Source organism: Chroicocephalus ridibundus, chromosome 16 (assembly GCF_963924245.1).
Source record: "Chroicocephalus ridibundus chromosome 16, bChrRid1.1, whole genome shotgun sequence".
In the NCBI taxonomy this organism is placed as follows: domain Eukaryota; kingdom Metazoa; phylum Chordata; class Aves; order Charadriiformes; family Laridae; genus Chroicocephalus; species Chroicocephalus ridibundus.
In genome coordinates this window covers 11008633-11031777 of record NC_086299.1, presented here as the reverse complement: position 1 = coordinate 11031777, position 23145 = coordinate 11008633, and the positions used below count along the sequence as shown (strand labels likewise).

The 23145-nt window shown below is 54.6% G+C and overlaps 1 protein-coding gene across 3 annotated transcripts in view; it reads right to left on the bottom strand.

Annotated features, from left to right (window-relative positions):
- EPHA8 (EPH receptor A8) overlaps positions 1 to 23145 on the bottom strand; it is a 52983-nt gene that overhangs the window by 4925 nt on the left and 24913 nt on the right. For all 3 annotated transcript variants that reach the window (XM_063353846.1, XM_063353847.1, XM_063353848.1), the window contains 11 exons: positions 11410 to 11565; positions 9980 to 10315; positions 7586 to 7710; positions 7254 to 7416; positions 6695 to 6791; positions 5980 to 6047; positions 5317 to 5442; positions 4458 to 4643; positions 3774 to 3835; positions 3173 to 3382; positions 126 to 275 (listed from right to left, as the gene is read on the bottom strand). In XM_063353846.1, coding sequence (XP_063209916.1) covers positions 126 to 275; positions 3173 to 3382; positions 3774 to 3835; positions 4458 to 4643; positions 5317 to 5442; positions 5980 to 6047; positions 6695 to 6791; positions 7254 to 7416; positions 7586 to 7710; positions 9980 to 10315; positions 11410 to 11565 — 1679 coding nt within the window. The remainder of the gene's footprint in view (positions 1 to 125; positions 276 to 3172; positions 3383 to 3773; positions 3836 to 4457; positions 4644 to 5316; positions 5443 to 5979; positions 6048 to 6694; positions 6792 to 7253; positions 7417 to 7585; positions 7711 to 9979; positions 10316 to 11409; positions 11566 to 23145) is intronic.

Sequence of the window (23145 nt, the reverse complement as noted above, 5' to 3'; positions counted from 1 at the left end):
GGGATGTGAGGAGAGGCAAGGGCTGCTCTTTGGGTCCCTTTTCCCCAGCACCCCCTGCTAGGCTGGCTTGGGTGAGGGCAGGAGGAGAGGCAGGCTTGCCACCACACTGCTCTGAATCCACTCACGTCCCGGTTGGTCATGTTCCAGTACGGGCGCTCGCCGTAGGCCAACACCTCCCACATGACGATGCCGTAGCTCCACACGTCGCTGGCCGAGGAGAACTTGCGGTACGCGATGGCCTCCGGAGCCGTCCAGCGAATGGGGATCTTCCCCCCCTGAAAAAGTAAGCGACAGTGGAGGTTCAGAGCATGCAGGGCTCAGGCACCCCTACCTCTCTGCAGCTGGGACAGCGGGTTAGACAAGCAATAGGCTGGGATGGCATCTTCTGGAAAGGACTGAGGAGGCAGTCTGCACAAGATAAGCCTAGTGGTGTACCTGAAGGGTGACTTCAAGGTATTTCCAGAAAAGTAAGGTGAAATCTGTGCTGTTTTACAAGGTCTTCTTCATGCGCAATTCTGGCAGTGTTCAAGAGAGAGGAATTTGAAGTGATGAGGCAGAGTCAAGAGCTACTGGAGCACAAAGGCATGGAGTTGACGGGGGAGCAGGCAGAGAGCCTGACTTGAGCAGACAAGGAGAGCGATGGCATGTGCTCCCTGTCCATTACTGCCTTGTCAGGCAAGCACTGAAGAGGAGGACTTGTCGAATTAAAGGATCATGCTGACAAAAATCAGCAATAAATGGGCTAAGAATACATTTAAGCTGCAAATGTGGTTACCAGCCACTTGAAGAGGAAAGTCGTGGCACAGGGAACATGGGGTGGGTTTCCCAGAACAGCTGCGGCAGGCGTGACGTGCCTGGGAACACCTTTCAGGTATCCCTGTCTCGGGAGAGTTGCTTCCACCCAACTGAGTCCTGCCTACTCTGGCACACTCTTGATGGGGACTGAAGATGAATGATGTGACCTTTAGGAGAGTCTCTATTGGGAAGATATCTCCTGAGCCGGTTAAGAACAACAGAGGAGGAACGTAGGACGCCATCTTATCACAAGTTTCTGAACAAGAAACCATCTTTATTTTCGGTATACCCTGACTGAGACCTTGCCAGATATCTTGTGCTCCTGATCCTATCACTGCATCCTTGTGGTACAGCTTTATCCAGACTATGCACCCAGTCTTCCTACAGAGCAACGGGGTCTACTGAGTTGCACTGTGCCAACATACCTCAAAGCTTCTGCTTGCAACATGCCCAGTGGATGCTCCACCCTCCAGTGACCTCCTTGCTTGCGTTCACACTGGGAACATGAGGCAATGTCTCTAGAAACTGGGCAGGACTGGAAAGGGTCAGCAGGTAGGTCAGTTCATGGGCTCTGGTCACTCAGGTCACCTTCCTGACCCAGTGTGGTCATTGACGTACTGTTTCTGGAAATTTGTTTGCAAGGATTAAAATCACCGGGGGAAAGCTCAGAGGCTGGTTTGGTGGGAGGAAGGGCAGGCGGTATGTGTCTCTGTAGGCCACAGACAAGGAGATGGGCTGCCTGGCTGATGTTGGGCCCCTTCTTACCCGTCCTCCGAGAGTCCCAAAGCCAAGATGCAGAAGATTATGTACTTGAACCAAGCAGCAGGAACCTTCCCCAAAATTAAAGGATCTGAAATATCAAGTTATTCCTTGGGAAACCAAAAGGAGCAGCTGAACACAAAGACACAGATGGGACACATTCTGTCTCCCTTCACCACCTGGCTGAAGTCAAGACAGGAGCATGAAGACCATGTTCTCCAGGCTGGGCTACTGTGCACTCATCCCTCAGAACTGCAACCGCTTTGGGTCCTGCTCTGCAGTGCTGTGAACTATCCCAAACTAGCCCCAAGCTCTTTCTGCTTCCCTAGTCCCAGTCCTTCAGAAAACTGATGCTCAGACTCCTCAGCTGCAGCTCCAAACTGACCTCCATTGAGAAATGAATATCCACAACATTTGCCCCACCAGAGGTGTGCCTGGTGGGCACACTTAAGTCCTTTCATGGCCAGAGAAGTGCAAAAAGAGCACATTCCCTCAACGTATTTCATTTGCCCTCCAATGACCTCCAGTGGAAGCGTGCATCAGGCTCCAGAGCTGTCATGTTGGCCAGAAAATCTTAAAATTATTTCACAGACAATAGTGTCCTATTGTAAACAAAAATTATGTAGGTTGCAAAGCCAGTTCCTACCCTTTCCATTCCCTGAATGAGGCAGAGTCACATGGAAAAGCTAGTGTGTGGCCACACTCCTGAGAAGTGTACGAGAACACTGACCAATGCCCCTAGGACAATTGAAGCACTGGATGGAGCTACACAGCTGTCCTGGTTTCAGCTGGGTTAGAGCTGATATTCCTACTAGCCTCTGTGTTTAGGATTTAGTATGAGAATAATATTGATAACACATAGCTGTTGCTAGGTAATGCTTATATTAAGTCAAGGATTTTTCAGCTCCCCATAGAAGCTGAGAGGGAGCATAGCCAGGACAAGCTGGCCAAAGGAATACCATAGACGTCACGTTCAGTATATAAATGACGGTTGGCCGGGGGGCAGGAATCCGCAATCACTGCTCGGGATGGGCTGGACCATTGATCATCAGATGGTAAGCAATTATATTGCATCACTCATTTCGTATATTCTTTTATCATTATTGTTATTATTATCTTCTCTTCCATATATTCTATTAAACTGTCTTTAGCTCAATCCACGAGGTTTCCTTTTTTTGCAGTTCTCCTCCCCTATCACACAGCAGGTGGTGGTGCGTCAACAGCTCATGGTCCTGGTTCCCACTTGGGATAAGCCATGACAACAGTCTAGGGAAGGACTCCAGCAGGGACATGAGAGTGTCCCTGTGCAATGGACCACGGGTGAGGACAGGAGCTGTTGGCTGGGGAGGTCTGATCACCTCCCTGCTCTCCCACCCTGCTTCTCTTTGTTCACCGCACACTTCAGTTCTGGAATGTCCCTGTACTAAGGACAATGCATTAAGGCTCAGAAGCTCTTTGGGTTCGTGCTCTTGGTCCAGATATCAGCGGTGAGGTGACTATTTCCACTTGTTCCCTGCCTACCTTGACTTGAGAGTGTCTAACTTTTCCATCTGTCAGTGGACCGGGGCAATCACTGTCAGTAAGGATCAGCGAGACTGCAGCGCTAGGAGCCACGCACCGTGGTGGTGTACGCAGCATCGGGGTCATCCTCCAGGATGCGGGAGAGGCCAAAGTCAGACACTTTGCAGACCAGGTTGCTGTTCACCAGGATGTTGCGGGCGGCCAGGTCCCGGTGCACGTAGCCCAGGTCAGACAGATACCTCATACCCGCTCCGATGCCACGCAACATGCCCACCAGTTGGATGATGGTGAACTGCCCATCGTGTTTCTGGAGAGGAAATAACCCAGAGTTCATAATGATTTTCACCAGCATCCTATTGATGCTGCTGTCATTAAACTGACCCCGTAGTACCTCTCATCTTTGGCTTAGCACCTCCTCTAACCCAGTGCATCTCTCTTGTCCCCCCAACCAACCTCCTGCCCTCCCAGCGCCTCTGACACGCCGCTCCGGCAGGTGGCCCTGCCTTTGCAGTGTTGCTTCGGGGAGCCAGCCAGGATGCCCTGGAGCTGGTGTCTGCTGGAGAGGTGAGAGCCCAGAGCACACCACTGTCATGCAGGGGTCACAGCGGCCGTGAGGCTGAGGAGCAGAAACCAGCCTCTCCTCCAGTCACTCAGCCCAGGGGGATGTGCGATGAATAAAAATACAAAGAGCTCTTTACCCTGAGGAAGGTGTCTAGCGAGCCATTCTCCATGTATTCAGTAACAATCATTACCAATTTGCCTGCAGAAGACAAGGGAGGTCAAGTTAGCAGAGAAGTCACCTTCCTCCGGGAAGCCCAGTGCCAGGCTTTTACTGGGAGAGACATGAATCCAGGCCCATGGATATCCTGCAGCCCCGCAGAGCGGTCTCACCTCTGCACCACGCAGGACCGGCACAAGGGTGGGGATGTGGCAATAACCCTGACACTTACCCCTCCCTCCAGGTGCTATTGATGTGGCTAGCTCAGCTTTGTTGTCCCGCTGAAATTTGCATGCCATTAGCATAACACTTTGCATCAGAATGTGCCTTTTTGAAGGAAGGCTTCAAATTATGATTCAATACAGGCAGCCTTTAAAATAAATGCTAATGGGTAGGACATCTCCTAAACCAATAGCCCTGACTTGGGGCGCACTGCGGAGCAAGGAGAGGAACTGCCGCATGGAAAGTTTGTCCTGCAAGAGAAGGCAAGGGGGTGGGGTGGAGGGGGCCCAGGTAAACGGACATCTCACTAGTGAGCAACTGGGGCTGCCAAAGGATGGAGGGCACCCAAAGTGGTCCCTGACCCCCATCTCCCAGGGTGCCCACAGGGAGAAATGTCCCAACTCTGCCCCACCATAGGGTCCCGTTCGCGCCAGGCACATACTCCTGGTCACCACTCCCTCCAGATGGATGACGTTGGGGTGGTCGAACTGCGCCATGATGCTGGCTTCGCTAAGGAAGTCCCGTCTCTGCTTCTCTGTGTAGCCTGCTTTCAGTGCCTTGATGGCCACGGGAATCTCCCTCTTCCCTGGCAGCTTCAGACGGCCGTAGCACACCTCTCCGGACTCTCCTGCAAGGCAAGGAAAGGTGAGGGCATGGGGAGCTCCTCAGCTTCTCGCGCTGACCCACCAGCACCACAGATCACCCAATCTGCCAGCGTGCTTGCAGCATACTCCAGCCCCTCAGGACTCCTGGGCTCCTTGTGCATCGCTGCCTCTGAGTCCAGAAAGGATTGCCCATCTCCAGCTTCCAGTGGGAACTGGTCAGAAATATCAGAAGCCACCTCTCTCTGATACCTTTTACTGAAGGCAATGGGCCAAGAGCAGTGATTACACTGGCACTTGCTTTACCAGTTTTAATGAACAAATCTGGGGGTCTCTTAGAGCAGCAGGTATGTCATTCAGCCAGGCTTCCTAACACTGCTCTGGGGTAAGCCCTTGAGGTGCTGCTGGTGAAGTTCCAGCTCTGCATTTGCCCTATGCTTCCCTGCAAGCCCCTATTCCTATGCAAAAATCCCTTTTGTTCTGAAAACTTAACAGTTTGATTGCAATTTCTCTTGTATTTTGTCACTCCAGATGCTTGGTTCAAGGTTTGAAAGCAGGGTGGCCACCTTGGAGCACCCATGAAGGACAGGCTGAGCCGTCTGCTGTGTCAGCCTGAGCCATCGGTGCCACAGTGGCTGAGCAGCAGCCCTCTGCTCCAGGATACCTCCAAAGAGTTTATTTCATGCCCTGGGGACTCACCAGACCCAATGACCTTTTCAATCTTGATCCGTGATGCCTCAATTTCACGGGTGAACTCATGCACGGCTTGGCAGGGGTCCTCATATGTGTGGGGGTCCACATAGAACTTGGACTCAGGGAACTTCACTGCCAGGTTTCAAAGTGGAGAGAGGAGATAAGCTCTTTCAGGCAGCCCTTCCAAGAAGTAGGGGCACCCAGCAGCTGGGCAGAGGATGGGCAGTTGTAGGACTTCTTGGGTTGACATGCTGAGGGGCCACAGAGGCTGCAGCCCGAAGGAAACCCAAGGCACTCTTTGGCACAGCGGTGTGCTCAAAGCAGTCCAGGATGTGGCTACCCAGGTATCCTCCGTGTGATTGTCCCCATCCACCAACCCCCCATCCCTCGCCTGTGATGAATTTTCCACTCTTCTAGCCTGCTGCTACCCAGGATGAAAGTGCTGCAGTCCCATCTCACACTGTGCAGCCCTTCAGCCCCATTACCTGGATGCCCCTGGGATCAGAGTCCCTGCTCAGCTCTCCTAGACACATCCCCAGAAGCAGTCAGTGGCCAAACCCCTTTCCCCTGGAAAGCACAGCAGTGCCAGGGGGTAATGGTCCAGGTCCCTGCCCATCCACAGGGCTGAGGTCCTTCACACCCCAGGGGCAGCAGCAGGGAGGGTCCTACCTTGCCCGTTCTGATAATGCATCTTCTCCTCATCGGAGTCCTGGAAAGCCTTGCTGTACCCGCAGTGCCTGCCACAGGGAGACAAGGGTCAGAAGAGGTGCTCCTGTCCCTTGCTCCCACAAGCAGCCCTAAGGCAGGGTGGAAGACTGTGTGCCAGGGCTGTCGGCAGCCCAGGAAGAGCTGCAGCTAACACTTGGCCCTCTACCAGCAGCATCCCTGCACCTTGATGGACAGACACTTTGGCCTGGAGCAAGGTACCTTCCAGGTGCTCTCCAAGGCTTGGCAGCACTAAAAGCTGCTGCCCTTTTGTCTCCTCTAGGCAGTGAAAAGTGTGTTCCAGATGCCTGGCTCAGCCATGCTGAGATGGAACAGCACACAGTCCTCCTTAGACTTTTCTGGTGGAGTAGAGCTCTTTCCACTCCTGACCTTCCTCCTAGCCCATCCCTTCAGCCCTCATACTGGTATAGGTATTGCCATGGCTATCGCTATTGCTATTGCTGTTCAGCCTTCTGGCATGAGGAGAAGGTCTGGAGACGGTTCTGCCCCAGGGAAGGTGGAGGCACAGTGACTTCTAAATGAAGTCTCCTGGTTGCTTATTAACCACTGACCTATGGATGCTCTGGACAAACTGAGAGGAGCCAATTTGCACCCAAGTTCTCCCATCCCTCCTGCCCTGCTTGGTGACAAGCTGCACTGACCACCAGAAAACACTTACCTCTTCTTGCAGATTAGGACCACCAGCAGCGCAACGAGGCCAGTGATGAGCGTCAGGCAGATCCAGACAATCGTCATCGTGTCGTACCGGAGAGACACTGGAAGAAGCAGGGTAAGAAGGAGGTGAGCTGGAGTGAGGAGCGCTCTGCTGTGCTCAGAAACTCACCTGCCCTACTGGGGTCATGTTCTTCAAAGATAAAGCACCATTCCCCATCCAGCCCCAGCTTTTTTGTACAGGAACCATTTACACATGGGGAAACCAGGCACAGATCTGGGAAAGCCGTGGTGATACAGCAAACCAGCGCAGAGAGGAGTCTGGAGCCTCAGGACCCCACCAGGTCTTCCCCACCCTAACTGCTATGTCCTTCCTCCCCTATTCTTTCTAATGTATAAGCACATCTCTGGAGGGCTACCTCAAGCAAGCCCTGCAGCCTGAAAACCCAGGAGGTGTGCCTCCACCCTCCCTCCTGGCAGAGGAACAATGGCCACAGACAAGGAAATCGCCATCCCCCGTGCTCCCTGTCCCATATTTCCCACATCCCACAACTGCACACACTCACCTGGCTTCCCCGTTTCCACCTCCACAGTCTGGCTGAACCTCCCACAGCCGGCAGAGGTGCGAGCCCGAACCTGGAAAATGTAGCGGGTTGCAGGCTTGAGCCCGGAGATGGTGGCAGTGGTGCCCTTGGATTTCAGAGTGGAATAGCTCTGCATTTCCTTGTCCTGGGGAAAAGCAACACCAAAAGCCTTGCTGCATCAGCACAGCAACACAAAGTCTTCCAAAATCGTCCTTTGTGCAAGGCTGGCTGATAGCAGCAATTGCACCAGCAGGATTTAAACTGTATAAATTCACCACGCTGGGACCGGTTTGCGGCAGCAAGCTCAGCATTACCTTCTCGTAGTACTTGATCTCGTACTCCAGGATGATGCCGTTGGGCTGGTCTGGCTCTTGCCACAGCAAGGTGACACTGTTCTGTCCCGTGCTCTCCTGACGGACCACCACCACCTGGGACGGGGCTGAGGGTGCAGACAGCAGGGTGTTAGGTGCCTGCTGGTGGGGTCCTACAGGGGTGAAGGCAGCAGGACACAGCAGCAGGAAAGGGTGGAACCGGAGCCCCATGCAGGACCCCTGGTGTAAACCATGTTTCTGTTTTAATTAAAGCCGCGTGGACATGAGTGCTTTGAAGGACGGGAGAAGAGGCTTGCAAGCGGGCTCTTGTTCACTTCAATTGCCTGGATCTCTTTCCCATGGAGTGAGCAGTCTCCAAGGACATGAAAGAGGAGAGCACTGTCCCAGCACACACAGGAGGGGGACACCGGTGCTTCGTGGTGATCTGAAGCCAGAAAGGAGAAGGGGCCATGGGTCTGGAGGCCATGGAGTTCCCTGGCAGGACCCTCACCCCTCCTGCCCGAGCTGGGGAAGGGGGAGAGGGAAAGGGGAAGAGGGAGAGGGGAGATGACAAAGGCCCAGTGGGGTGGTCAGGGTGCCTAAAGGTCTAAAGGTGCCCTGGGGGTGCTCTCCTGCCCTGAGATACTTGTCATTTGCTTGGGCCTGGGTTGGTAGCCCGTGAATCAGTCCTTGTACCTACCATGTCCGAATTGGAGCTGCCAGGGCTGGAAGAGCCAACTCACCAACCTCTTTTCCCGCTGGGAAAATCCACTCTGGAAGGACCCCAAAGAGTGCCAGCTATTGGGTCCAACTTACGGGAAGGGGTCAGGCACCCTTTACGACCGTAACTGCCAGATGAAAAGTGGGATGTGGCAGCTCTGGGGAAGACAGAGCTGCTCTCTGCCATGGCTGCAGCAGCACGGAGACCAAAAGGGGCCGCAGGGTTTGCGGCAGCAGTGGGGCACCCAGGGACTGAAAGGTGGCAGTTTTAGCTCAGTTCATCTTTGGGCTGCCTCCTTTAAGAAGCAGAAATCACTGTTGGCACACAGAACCCCGGGGGAGCTGGGACTGGGTGGGATGGAGGGAATCAGCTAAACCCTGCAGGAACCTGCAAACCATCTCTCCAAACAGCCCCAGGGCACCTCTGCTGCACCTGCGCCTGCCCTGCTCGGCCACCTGTGGCTGGGGGGACAAGAGTGACCAGCACCCAACATGGGCAAGTGACAGTGCAGTGCAGCAGGGGTCCCTCAGCCCCTCCTGGCGGGCAGGGATGCTCTGTGATGTGCAGCAGCTGGAGCACCACGTAGGCACGGCAGCTAAACTTCAATCACTACCAAATTCCCAACCCTCCTGGTTTCATAGCACCTGCTCAGTATCCACTTTCCAGAAGAGAGGTTCAAATGGGAATATTCATCACTTCCCAAGAGCATCCCACTCCGAGGCATCACGCTGATGCCGCTCGTCAGCACTTGGAGGGATCACGCAGGAGTGAGCCGGCAGGACCGAACCGTTTCCACATGGGCTCGGTGGAGGGGTGAAGAAGTGCCACAGGCAGGCATTGGTAACAAAAGGGCCTTCTTCTCGTGCCAGCCATGAGCTAACCCAGCGAGACTCCCCGGGTTTCTCCTGCTGGCACTGCTGCCGTGAGAGCAGAAGGGGCTCGGCATCACAGCAAGTTCCCGTGGGCTCGTTTCCAACTGGGAGGATTAACAAGAAGGGTCAGTCCCTGCCCTGTCCCCTCTGCCTGCAGCATTCTCCATGGAACGGGGCTTAGCTGGGCTCTGCTCCGGGGAGATGCCCAGGTGACCCTGGAGCAAGGTCCTGGCCCACCTGGGAGTAGAGCATTGCTCAGAAGTATTTCCCGGGGAAAGAGCATTTCACAGCAAGGGATTTGCAAAGATGAGACATGCATGAGAGAGGCTTTTCCCAGCAAACGTTGCTGTCACCTGCCAGGTCCTGGCATTGGTGTGAGCTAAGAGCAGACCATGAACTGCTGCTTGGCCCTTTGGGAAGGGACAGAAGGCTGGAGGAACAGCCTGAAAGATTCATGCTCCACTTAGTGTTCCTGTCAACAAACAAGTGTTCTCCGTGCCCCCTGTCTCCTGCAGAAAAGGAGCCTCCACCAGCGGCTGCAGGCTGGAGTGGAGGGAAAGGAGAATGAAAAAGGATACCATGAACCAGAGAAGGGTAAGAGTTGCCTTGGGCAGCAGCTTGTCTCCACCTCCATCAGCAGAGAGGATAGGGGTCCCATCTCCTGGGGGTCCCATGCCCATCACCAAACCAGCCCTTGGCTGCTAATGGAGGTTCTGCCTCCTGCACATACTGGCTGGGGCAACGTCGGAGCAACATCAACATCACCCACACGGGCAAAGCCTGGGGGGTGTCTGCTCCTCCTACCTGCCTGGTTTGTCGTGATGTTGGCGACTGCAGCCCTCCTGGACTCCAGGCTGAGGTCAGAGACGCCGTTGACCGCCTCCACCCAAAAGGAGTAGTTGGTGTGGGCCAGGAGGTTGGTCACCGTCAGCGCTCCCTGCACCAGGCTCATCTGCTGGGGCACGAAGCGGATCCCGCTGCCACACGCCTCGCACTGGCCGGCGTCCCCCGCGCAGCGCCTGCAGACCACGTTGTACACGACATCAGCGCGGCCGCCTTTGTCCAGGGGCGGGCCCCACTCCAGTGTCACCGAGGTGCCATTGACACTGGAGATCAGGTTCACAGGAGCAGAGGGGGGGCCTGGAAAAGAAGCAGAGGTTCAGGCAGAGCCGCGGCTGCCGAAGTGTGTTGGGACTGGCGGGGCATGGGACCAACGGGCAGATGCACCTTGGGCAGCACGTACCTGCACGTACAACAGTGCTACAGGGAATACAGAGCTGCCCGGAGGGGAGAGTGCTCCAAACAGAAGGCAGCAAAGACCCAGACAGGTCTCAGGATGAAATGCCGGGGAGGTAAGATGCTCTGCATCAGGATGCCAAATGCCAAGCAGGCAAGAGCTGATGTTTGTTCTGGGGGGGAAGCAGGAAGCCATGGGGCTGCATGAAGCTTTTGGGGGAAGAGACAGGGCGTTGATGGGCTGGACGGTAGAGAACAGGACCTTGCTCACCTAAAGGGACGGCAAACTCACATTCTCTGGGGAGATTAACAATCTTGGGTGGATATCCCCGAGGGAAGCACAAGTCAGATGTTGCTGACCTGTCTTTCACCCTGGCTTCAGCTAGCAGCCCCACACCTTTCTGCCCTCCTGGAACAACTACAGAGAGGATGACTCCTCCTGGGATGTTCTTGTCCCTTTTTAATAGCACCAGGCCCCTCGAAGCAGCCTCTTGCAGAGAGCTGAACTGGAGCCACATGACCAGCCCTAGTGCCACCGTCCACCCACAGCGAAGGGGAGCACAGCAACACTTGCACTGCCCCGTGGGCCCCCAGGGGTCCGACCACCCGTAGCATTTCTGCAAAGGACAGCAGCCAGCAAGCGGTCGGCACACTGGCTGGTGCGTGAGCAGGCAAGCTTGCCGTCAGAGCCATGGTCTCACCCTCTTCTGCTCCAGCACAGGAGAGAGCCCCAGGAGGGAAGCAGACTCTGGCCAGGGTTGCTTGGAGAGCAGCAGGATGAGGACGAGACGGAGGGCAGCGAGGGAGCGCAGCTAAGGGCGTCTCAGCTCTTGCACCAAAGGGAGACACGGGGTTGAAATGCTGCCACATCGCCTTGGTGGGCATGCGGAGAGGGAAGGGGGCACGCTGGCCTCAGCCAGGGAGCATCTGAGTGTCTGAGGACGCGGCGCCTGCCCCGCTGCAGCGCAGACGGGTGCCTGGGCAGCCGGGGTACTCACGCGTGCAGGCAGCCGAGGGGGGGTCCTGCACCGCCCTGTAGAAGCTGCTGTCGCAGCGGCACACGCGGGCCGCCCGGCTCTCCGAATGGCTGTGCAGGGGACACTTTGCACACAGCTGGTCCCCGGGGGCCGACTTGTAAAATCCCAGCTGGCAGGCTGCAGGGGAGGGAAGGGGCAGAGATCAGTGGGATGCGCCTGGACGAGGAGCATCCCACGACTCAGTGGATCCCACCAGCACAGAGCTGGACCCCACTCTCATCCCTTTCCCAGCGCATGAGAAACCAGCCCTTCTCCCCAGTGCCTGGTCCGGCTGAAAAAGCGGCTCTGTGAAAACTGCTTTAGTCTCCCCCAGGATGTACTTGCTGCCATCCTGGTACCCATTCCCCACTGTTTCAGAAGCGGACTTGGGTGCCTCCAGTTTTCGTGAGCTGCAGAGCTCGAGGTGCCCTCCTTGCACTGTGCCGGCTGCCCAGAGCTCTCCCCACTGCAGCCACCCCGATGGGCCACTGCCTGGCCCCGGGGCACTGCAAAGATCCAACCAGGCAGTACTGGAAATCACCTCGTTAATTATTCTAAGAACCGTCATTTATGGGTCAAATTTACGGCACAGTCCTCACTTCACAGTGCTCGCTGCGCCATTCATGCTGGCTGCGCCCAGGTGCCCCAGAGCACCCGCGTGGGTGGTTTCAAGAATTAAAAGCTCCACGTCTGGGACGTGGTGCGCATCCCTCTGCAAGCCCCTGACGCGGTGCTGTACAAAGCAACAAGTTTCCTTGCACAAAACAAAGGGAGAACACCCTCTCTTGTTTCACGTTTCGGCAAACCGGCAGTGCACGCACGCTGCCTGCTCTCTGCGGAGGACAGCAAGGCCAAGTGAGGCAGCCTGAGCTTTTTCTGACAGCACGACCCGCCTTCGGTTGCTCTGACACCTCCCGGTGCTGGGGGCTCTGCGGCAGGAGCACACGCTCATCCCACGCCGGGGCTGGCATCGGTCTGCTCCATCCTACCCCCACCTCTCCCGGCAGCCCCTCGGGTGAACCATTTGTCACACAAACAAGCAACTCGTATCTCATTAGGAAAATTGATTAGCTCAAGAGTGACATGTGGCATGTCAGGTATCTGTCTGGGGGTGGAAGGATCTGTCCTCTCTTGCAGATTTTGATTCCAAGTAAGGAAAAACAGGCTCTGTCTGTGTTCCCGTATTTATCAAGCACTTCTAGGACCAGTTCCAGTGATTCAAGCATTAATCCTGACTCTGAGTCATTTCTGTTTTCCCCTACTGAGGTAGTAATACCTTCATTTTCCCGTCTTTACCCCCAGTGGCCAGCTCTGCATACAGCCTCAATTTTTGCTTCCAAGCATGTAGAAGGGTTTTGTTTGCGATCCAGCATCCCCGGTGGTCTGGGTCCCTCTGTGCTGTCTGTTTGTTCTGCTTCTAGGTGCCGATTTGTTTTCTTATATAATAACACTCCTTTCCTTGCCTCGCCACAGATCTCCTTGGCGTGATTGCTACCGAGATATTTCACATATCACACACTGCACAGTAATACAACGGCCTCTTTATGGCCAAGCTACTTCCAGCAATGGCAGCTGAAGGCAGTGCTGCAGCCACACACGTCCCTGGTGGCTTGCTGGTCCCTCTGCAGACTCTGTCACCAGCTTCTGTGGCAGTTTTGCACCTAACGCTACCTTAAAGACAGGGCAGCAATACCCCCAGCAGGACGTACACGTGCCGCACACGCCAGAGATGTTGGTATCGCAGGTTGGTATCATCACATCTTGGTACAGCAGGCTGGAAAAAGCCAAGGCCAGCAGCTCTGGAGTTCATTCCTAAATTCGTCATTCTCCACTCCCCAAAGGGCATCAGAGCAAGGAGCAGAAATGCCCAAACTTGGGGGTGGAAGGGAAGGAGGCTGTGATGCACAGGGAAATTACAGCAGCTCGGGGTTTGCTTTGCTGCGCAGCTCTCTCAACACCTTTCACCCCATCGATGGCATCAGAAGAGGAGCCAGGGACTCTCTGCCTTTACCGAATGCCCTCTGCCTGATGCCGCAACACTCGTTAGTCTGCAACGCCTTCTTTTTGGGTGTAAGACTGAGACGAGTCCTGTTACACCCTCTTCTCAGGTGGGGACAAATTTGGGAGGTAGCCAGCTGCAGGGGGAGGGGAAAAACAACAAAAAAAAAAAACCACCAAAAAATATCTCAGAGAGAAAAGTTCCCAGTTTTACTGTGTGGGAAAGGATGAAGACACGGCACGAGCACAGCCCCCCAGGTGGGAACCGAGCAGTGAGACAGCCCCGCTGCCTGCGCTGGGCAGCGTGCATGGCAGGCTTTGCTGCCTTCAACTCACGTGAATCCCCCTTGGACCTGCGCGCCACCGCCACCTCTACCCGTGCAGCAACCAGCAGCTCTTGATTCAAGAGGCACTGGAGTGGTTCCCCCCACCAGTATTTAATTAAGGGCAGAGAAATCAGTACCACATCAGGTATGGCGAGACAGGCCAGCAGGAAGGACAGGAACACAAAGCTCAGCAGATTTGCACCAAGCAACTGTAATCACTTAGCATTTAATGCTGTAAAAAAATCCCTGTTAATTACCTGTAGCAATGATTCACAATTATTTTAGATGCACTCAGGGGGAAAATTACCCTAAACGACAAATTGCAGGTGAATTTGTGCACCGGGGCAGAGCCGTCGGGAGCCACGTCCCGGCACCTGGACAGCAGAAGCACGCGAGGAGGCCTGGAGAGCCGCTGGGGCCGGGGCAGACGCTGCCCTGGATGGGGTCACGCACCTCTGTGCATCTCGGTGCTTGCTTTAGACGCAGGACACATGTGCAAAGCCTTTCACAGGCATGGGAGAGGGCACCAGCTAGGAGCCTGCGCAAGATAGGAAAACCCTACAGTACAGGATGACAGGCATGTCCCACTCTGGATTGAGCTCTGTCGTGCCAGGCCAATGGCATGTAGAAGACAAGGACCTCCCTCGTTAGCTCTGGTAGGAGCAAATTGTCAGAGAAGTGGCCAGCGAGAAAAATTCAATGAAACGCACCAGGTCTAAAATCTACAGGGCTCCACAACTATGGTTGTAGCACACACTGAAGCTGCCAATATCTGAAGCCACCCATCAGGGAGGCGCAGAACAGTTGTCCTGCTGTCTTCACTGCAACCAGCTACTGCCACCCGCCAGAAGTGCCCTCCCAGGAGCCCTGCGGAAGGTGGTGATTTCTTTTTTTAAATTATTTTATGCAATTGATCCCCTTGCTCTCTGTCTGAGGATCTCGGGTCCTGCCTCCTTGTGGACCACCAGCAGTCCTGCTCCTGGTGTTCTCCTTCTGTCCCCAGTGCCGTTCCCCCTGCAAAACCCAGCCGAGGCTGCCTGTCCTTGTAGTCTCCTCTCACGGTGTGGTTCTGCAGCGCACAAGGGATGGCAGCAGACCTTCACCCACAGCCCCAGCTCAAGACTTGCACATCTACACTGGGCTTGCTGCCCAGACACCTGGCTGGTCCCGGTATCACAAGCAGAGCCTACAAAAACCAACACTAAACCTTGTGCTTGGCACAGCACATCTCCAGCCCTCTGTCGCATAGGTGGGTTCCCAATTGTCACCCCAGCCTGTTGGGGTCAATACCAGGGGGCTTCCACTGATCCCCCCACCCTGCACAGCACACCTTACCTGTTTTTCCCAGCCCACCAGCCCCACTCTCTCATGCGTCGCCTGCCCAAGGGACCCTGGAGCAGCAGGCTTGTCTCAGAAACAGCGAGCTCTGCCAGCCATCTGTAGTTCGGTCCATTTGTTTCCCTCCCTCTCCGTCCTCTGGGGACAGGACAACATCTGCTAATAAGCTGGCAGAGCTCGGGAGATGATAGATGAACCTGTCGAGGATACACTAGCCGGGAACAAGCCACTCTCCTCAGGCTGAAGTCACCGTCTGGGACAAGTGCTCTGCAGGTGGCCCTGGCGGGACCACCAAGGGCTACTTCAGTGGGGCTGCAAATGCAAGCATTGACGCCGTGTCACTCCCTCTGGGCTCCATCCTCAGCCCAGGAGGTTTGGGCAGGGCAAGTGCACAGTTGGGAGGGTGCCGTGGGGCAGTTCTGTGGCAGTGGTGCCACCAATTGCCCCCTTCCCTGACCCTGAAATAAAGCTGGGCATCAGCAAGCACCAGAAGAGCAGCCATGTACCTCCCTTTGGCAGTGCTGGGATGAGATAGAGATGGAAATAAGGGCGTCATAGCCACTGTGACAGCCAGAGACAGGCACCGGTCCCAGAGCCCTCCAGGCTGCGAGAGAAGCTAACACACAAAATCCCAGCTCCTTTCGATCCAGTTTCAGCGTGATGCCTCCACTCTCAGCTCCCACATGACACAGGCACTGAAACAGAAGCACGTTATTCACAGTTATGTCTGAAAAAGAGGTATCCACCCGATTGCCCCAAACCTCATGTTTTTGCAATGCCGTGTTCCCCTTTCCCTGCAATCCCAGGTCAGCCCAGGCTTTGTCCCCAGGTTGGCCGGTCTGGAGGGGGTTCTGGGGGCTGGCTGGGCTGGTTCTCTCGGGCAAAGTCTTGTTTCCCATGGCTGATGCTCTGTACATCCTTTGGGTGCTGCTTGCCCCTACACTGTCTCACACCCCCGACCACTGTCCTACCTCCCATGCCTGAGCACCGCCTTACAGCCCGTCACACAGCCCACTTCCTACCTTGCAGCCCCATTGTATAGCTCACAACCCTTCCCACCTCCAACACTTACTGACGTACAGCCCGTCACACCACTCCGCACACCTGAAGTCGTCTCATATCACCCCAGGCTCCACCTCATAAAATCATAGAATCACAGAATGGTTTCGGTTGGAAGGGACCTCAAAGCCCACCCAGTGCCACCCCCTGCCCTGGGCAGGGACACCTCACACCAGCCCAGGCTGCTCCAAGCCCCATCCAACCTGGCCTTGAACCCCTCCAGGGATGGGGCAGCCACAGCTTCTCTGGGCAACCTGGGCCAGGGGCTCACCACACTCACAGCAAACAATTTCTTCCTCAGATCTCATCTAAATCTCCCCTCTTTCAGTTTGAAACCATAACCACTCATCCTATCACTACACTCCCTGATCAAGGGTCCCTCCCCAGCTTTCTTGTAGGCCCCCTTCAGGGACTGGAAGGGGCTCTAAGGTCTCCCCGGAGCTTTCTCTTCTCCAGGCTGAACACCCCCAACTCCCTCAGCCTGTCCTCCCAGCAGAGGGGCTCCAGCCCTTGGATCATCTTTGTGGCCTCCTCTGGCCCCGCTCCAACAGGTCCATGTCCTTCTTGTGCTGAGGGCTCCAGAGCTGGACACAGTACTCCAGGTGGGGTCTCACCAGAGCAGAGGGGCAGAACCACCTCTCTGGATCTGCTGGCCATGTTTCTTTTGATGCAGGCCAGGATGCAGTTGGCTTTCTGGGCTGCAAGTGCACATTGATGGCTCATGTTGAGCTTCTCGTCCACCAGCATCCCCAAGTCCTTCTCCTCAGGGCTGTCCCTGGCCCTTCTTTCCCACAATTCAACCCATCTCACCCTCCTTCACACCCCTAAATGTTGCAGAGTGGGAAACAGGGGGAATTTTCACCCACCAAGGTTTTGCAAAGCTCGCAAAATCCTACACATCAGGCTGCAAGCAGATGGCACATGCAGCAAAGGGCACTCTGCACAGCTTCTTGCTCAACGCCCAGCTTTCAGGCCTGCCAGGACAAGTTGTATAAGGAGGGCCCTGCACTTCCCAGTGGAGTAATTCCATTTGTGGTTCTGGGCAAACTGGTAGCATGGTGGTCCAGACCAGCTGCATCCCAAACTGGACTTGAGCATGGTGCACAAGAAAAATCAGCCAGTCTCACTTCTTGCCTTGAAATCAGCACTGTTGACTCTGCCCTGCTCTTGGGGGCTGGACTAGGTGATCTCCAGAGGTCCCTTCCAACCCCTGCCATTCTGTGATTCTGTGATTCTTCTTCCCTACATCTTTAAAAAAAAAAAAAAAGAAAAAAAAGAAAAAAAAAGCAGGAAACATCCAAATCCCAGTTTGCTGCGAGTGCTGCTTGGCTGCCCGGTGCAGACATCCTTCTGCAGGAGCAAAGTCGAGGTGACACTGTGCAGGCTTATGTAGGTGAGACAGCCTGGCATGCTCTCGGAGCAAAGGCTTTTTTATAAAGCTTATCTGGGGAAATGCTACAGCTTGCAGGAGTCGGATGGAAACAGACGGCCTAACGCTAGAATTAGAAAAAAAGCTGTTTCCAAATCTCAGACTTGTTGAAGGATTTTAGACAGAACTATCCAAGGCTTCTGGAAAAAAAAAAAACAAAAAAAAAAAAAACAGTTTTCAGCAGACCAAAAACAAACCCAGAAAACGCTGTGTTCGGGAAGGAGCGGGGCTGAATGGGAGCCCCCCCTGCAGATGACGGTGCTGGAGGTAACCCTGCATCCCTGCTGCAAGGCTTCTGGGAGCAAAGACGCATACATGTAGAAAGGACATACTAAACACCAAGAACTTGATCCCAGCCCCTGCAGGAACCAGTATGCAGCTCTGGAGGGTTTGTGAGCCCTCTCACCGCATGCTTATCGCTGTGGATATATACAGGGGCTGAGCTTTGTAACAAGGGTGCCCAGCTCTGGGGCAGAAGCAAGTGAAGAGCATCGCAGGGGCCAGCGCAGCCCTCGCCCTGCACAGCTGAGCGCCACCAGCTTTTGGATCCCTTTCTCCTTCATAGGGAAGTGTCAGCAGCAGCATGTTGTTTTCGGGAAGGGGGGAGAAGTCGGCACCCAAGGAGCAGGGACACAGCTGGGATCTGGTTCTCATGCCAAGCACAGAACAAATTTTTGGCATAGTCTTGATGCTCTGTGGGAATGAGGAGCATCTTCCCCATGCAAGGCGGCGACACCAAACCTCTGAACGTGTTGGCAGAGAATTGAAGGTCCCCAGCCTCCCATTGCACTGCACCATCCCCCGTGTAAGTACTGGTGCAAAACGCCGGGTCTTTCCCGCAGACTTTATTTCTAAACTCCCCAACAGCAGTTTCCCAGGCACCTGCACACTCTGAATCCAGAGCAACAACCTGTGCTCATGACCTGAACCTGGCCAAATTCTGTGGAAGAGTTCAAACAAAAAAACCAAACAACCCACATTCCAAAACTGCTGAAGGTCTTTGAATGCTGCCAGATCCATCTATCACAGTCCAGCTGCTCTTCGGCGCTCCTTGTAGGGGCTACAGAGACCTACCAAGCACAAACGAAATTTGTTTCATCCCCATCAATACCCTGCACTCCAGTCTAGCATCATTCTCACCCTTCATCTGTGTCAGTGACTGAACGCAGCAAACTCAGGGAAAAGTGGCAAACAATAAAATATTCAGCCAGGGATAAACCCCATCTTGTTCTGTTGGTGGGGAAAGGGCGGCTCTGCAGTCATCTTTGTTCTTTTTGTTTCTTCCAAACCAGAAATAAAAATAAATGGGTTTAGGTGTTGGTGGGGGTGGGGGACACTGCTTGGTTTTGTTTTCCTAGTAAATGCAATTGGTCATTTGCTTGAATTTTAGAGGAGGGATTGAAGGTGCTGGAGATACTGAAAACACCATGTCCTGCGCCCTGCCTTCTCCAGCATGCTCACTGTGCTGAATTATCCACGTACACACAGCGCAGCAGACCGGGGATCCAAACGGACCGATTAGCAGCCGGGTCTGGGACTGTAAGCTGGAAGCCCTGGTATGAGGCAAGTGTGAATCCCGGGATCCCATCCCAGGGCTGGATAATCTTCCCGGGGAAGAGGTTTTTCCTAATGTCCAAGTAATTTGGACAATTTCCTAATTGCAAGCAATTTGTGGCTCTGACACATCTTCTTTGCAGTCTGTTCCCATCTGAAGTCTGACACCTGGATCCCGAACAGTCTGAGCTTATGTGGTTTGGAAAACAAACTGGTTTTGGTTTTTGTGTGTATGACGCGGGGCTTTGCATGGGATAAACAGAAGGCGATATAATCTTACCAGTCCGTATTGCCTGTATTTTAAAAAGCAGCTGACTGGCTGGCAAACCAGCAGCGAAAATCTTGTGAGTCGCTAAGTGTCTTTGATTTTCTTGCCTGGCAACGCTGAAAGGACGTTTGCGTAACTCCCATAGCGCATTATTGAAAACTATCCCTGCTCCTGCCCTTGAACGGTTGATTTCGGTTGACCCACGGCAGAAGCCGTCGGCGGTGGGCTCCCGGGGCATTGGTGCAGCCTAGCGCGGGGTGTGACAGCCTGGACCCCTGCCGGCAGGCACGGGGGTGCTCCGAGCAGGCGTCCCCGAGGTGCAGCACAGCCACCAAACCTGCGGCTTGGAGCTGGCTCGTGCACGCCGGGACTCGCGTGGGGAGTCTCCTTGAGACCCACACCAATTTGTAAAGGAGCGTGAAACACTCCAACGTGCTTGCTTGGAGACACAGTGACAGGTTCTTTTGACACACATTTATCTGTCAGCTTGGTACGTGGTACGCGTGCTTCCAGACAGGACCTAAGGCAGGTGGAGCCCAGCCTGGCAATGGGTGCCCGAAATCCCAGATTTGCTGGTTGACAGAGGCATGTGTAACACCCACACACACACATTTTTGGGGGCCCGGTGTAGCCCAGAGACAAGAAGATGGAGTGTTCTTGCAGTCAGCCCAGCCAGACCAGTGTCCTGTTCCCAGCTGAGCAGCCTGTATTGGCAGTTTCCCATGAAAACACAACACAAGCTCACGGTCGCACCCAAGCCCAAGGAGCGCAGCTCACGTGCTTTCCTCCCCTTCCAACGCCGGCATCTGGACCACATCTGCTCACACGGCTGCAAAGGTTTGCTGCCGTGGCTGCAGGTGATTGCCCAGCCCAGCACAGCTGGAGTCCGAGTCTCTGACCTGGCTTCCCCTGCCAATGGCTTCCCCTGTGTCGTTGTGTCCCCTGGTGCTTCTAGGGCTTGCCCTGACCCTGTCTGGCCAGGGCTGTGCTCACCAGCACAGTACATGGGTGATGGGGTGAAGCTAGGTGGGGTTTCCCCTCCTCTCATGCCACGTAGCTCTGCTCCCCACTTCCCCACCAGCTGGAAAGTCAGTCTCCACTGACTTTCTTCATAAATGTCCATGGATGCAAAACTGTATTCACAAGCACATAATTGCCAAGCTGGGTATTTTCTCCTCTTAATTAGCAATGCTGTGGTGCTTTAATTGCTCGATTAAAGTTGCCCACAAGGAAGGTTTAAGGTACATTAAATTTGCTGATTGGTTCATCAGCATGAATCCCACCAACTGGAAAAAATTAACTGGCTTCCAGATTGCTATCCAGACTCTCCAGATCGACTTCCACCAGCCGTGTGCCACAGGAGGCAGGAGAGAGCCCAGCAGCAGAGGGGATTGTCCACAAAGGGCCAGCAGCCCTTCTCCCCATTTGGGAGCTAGAGGGGAAAGGGTCCCGGCAGCGACAGCCTCCCTCTCTTCTCCTTCTCCAGAGGACACGGGCCTTTTTTCAGCTTAAGCAGAGCTGGGTAAAGTCTGCTCCACATGCATCAGATGCCTGTTTGGTAGCTGTTCTCGCTCGGGCCTGGCAGGCTACAAACACCCATCCTCATGTGCAAATGGCGGGCTGACGGAGCAGCAGTTGCTTAATTGTTGCTCCCTCATCCCTGTTTTCCAGCCAAAGGCACCAGCCAAGCTGCAGCCTCTGAGCACCGCAGTGGGAAAGCGGCCAGAGCATTCAGGACACCCAGAGGCTAAGATGCCTGGTCCCAAACTTTTGAACAGCGAGTCCCGCTCCTGAAACCCATGGATATACTGCAAAGGTGCTCTTTGGGAACTGCATTGCTGCCAAAGGCTCATCCACCTGCTCTGACGGCTGGGAAGGGGGCCTGTCCCTTCTGTTTTACTCTTTTTCACTTGTTCATTAAAGAAAAATCTTCCTGGGAGATTCTGCACTCCTGGAGGTCTCCATGGCTGGTGGCTGGCTGGCTGGATTGTGTCAGCTCCCAGAGAGCAGCACCATGATCCATAGCCGTGACTCCGCTACCGACGGCCCAAACCAACTCTCTGCGCGTGTGCAACTCGCAATCAGCTAAACAGATTTTAGCCCAGCTTTCCAGTTTTGCTCACTGGTAGCTGGTGACAGGCGCAGCCCAAGGAAGAATTCAGATCTGCCCAAAAAGGAATTCAGATCCATCCCAAAAGGCTCACGCCGACGCCAGGGCCACAGCCCCAAAGCCTCGGTGGCTCAGGACCCCAGCAGCCCTCCCCAGAGAGGCAGGAGTGGGGTGGGCGAAGAGCCGCTGTCGCCACCTGATCCTCCCGGTACATCTCTGCATCCACCCAGGGGACGGTACACCTCTGCATCCACCCAGGGGACGTGGTGCACGTGTCCCAGCCCTGTGTGAGGGGGTGGCTTGTGGGTTTCTTCCCTTCCCACAGAAGCAGCCTCAGGGTCAAAGTGCTCCCCTTTCCCATCTCTCTAATTGCACTGACCTTATTGAAATGGGTCTCTTGTTTGTCCTGTACAGCAGCTGCATGTAAACAAGGTGAATTATACTGATTGTCTTCTTATCTGATAAATTGCTGGGACAGATCCTTTTCACCCACGCTATTGCTTATTCTGCTATTCAGGCAGAGCAGTCGCTATTTGCTGTGCATGAGAGATACTAACGTGTCTTGCTGCGGGCTGATAGGTTTCAAGGAGGAAAGCGCAGCACATCCAAGGCTGGATGCGGGTGACAGGGGATGAGGGAATCAAAGTCCTTCAGAGCCTTGAAACCAGAGGGGAAAAGCGAGTGGGGCAGCAGGACTGCGCTGCCCGGGGAGGGGGACCCCGAGGGGTTTCATCCTTGGGGTGGCTGTGGCAGAACATGCCATGGGACCAGAAGCTGGGAATGTTCGGAGCCAGCAGACCTCAGGACCCCACCAGTAGCTGTGGCAATTCATGCTCGATCCCAGTTTCTGCCCAGCAAGGGGGCAGCTGGAAAAGGGGGTCCTGTGCCTCTGAGGATGAGGCACAGATGCAAGGGACAAATGTCTTGTGCGATGCAGGGCTGTGACACATCTGATGCCAGGCTTAGCGTGGTCCTGACCCCCAACGCCCGTGGGCTGATGTCTGGCCCCCTCGTTTCCATGGGAAGTGCCCCTCACATCCTTATGGCAATCACCAGTACATCCCAACAAGATGAAACGTGTGGATCCCGCCCAGGTAAGCACAAGGGGCCAGAGATCCCAGCCAACACCCCTCTTCCCAAACAAAGGGACATCCAAGGTGATAGCGGAGAGTACGGGGGATGAGAGGCAGCAAAGTTCCCTGGATCCCTACACATCCTCCAGCACGTCCCACCTCTCCCCGTCCTTCCCAGCTCTGTGGCACAGCCTGCCTTCTCCTCCGAAGGGCTGAGAACAGCTCTGGCCATGATCTGGTTTCCTGAGCTGTCTTCCATCACTCTGGCAGGTCCTTAGAAAAATGAACGTTAAAGAGGAGGGAGAGAAACCTCCACTGTTCAAACATCTTTAGCTTTGACAAATAAGGCGTCCGGCTGTGAAAGGCGAAAGGAAATTAATTTGGAATCACATTTTAAACACTGCCATAGAGGCAAAGTATCTTCTCTTTAATTTTTTTCCCCCCAAGCAAAAAATGAATTTCCCTGATATTTATAGAAAGATTATTAGGGCCACAAGGAGTGATTTATATCATCTCATCCCTCTGACGGAGAATGAAAAATTGCTGGGGCGACAGCCACTGGA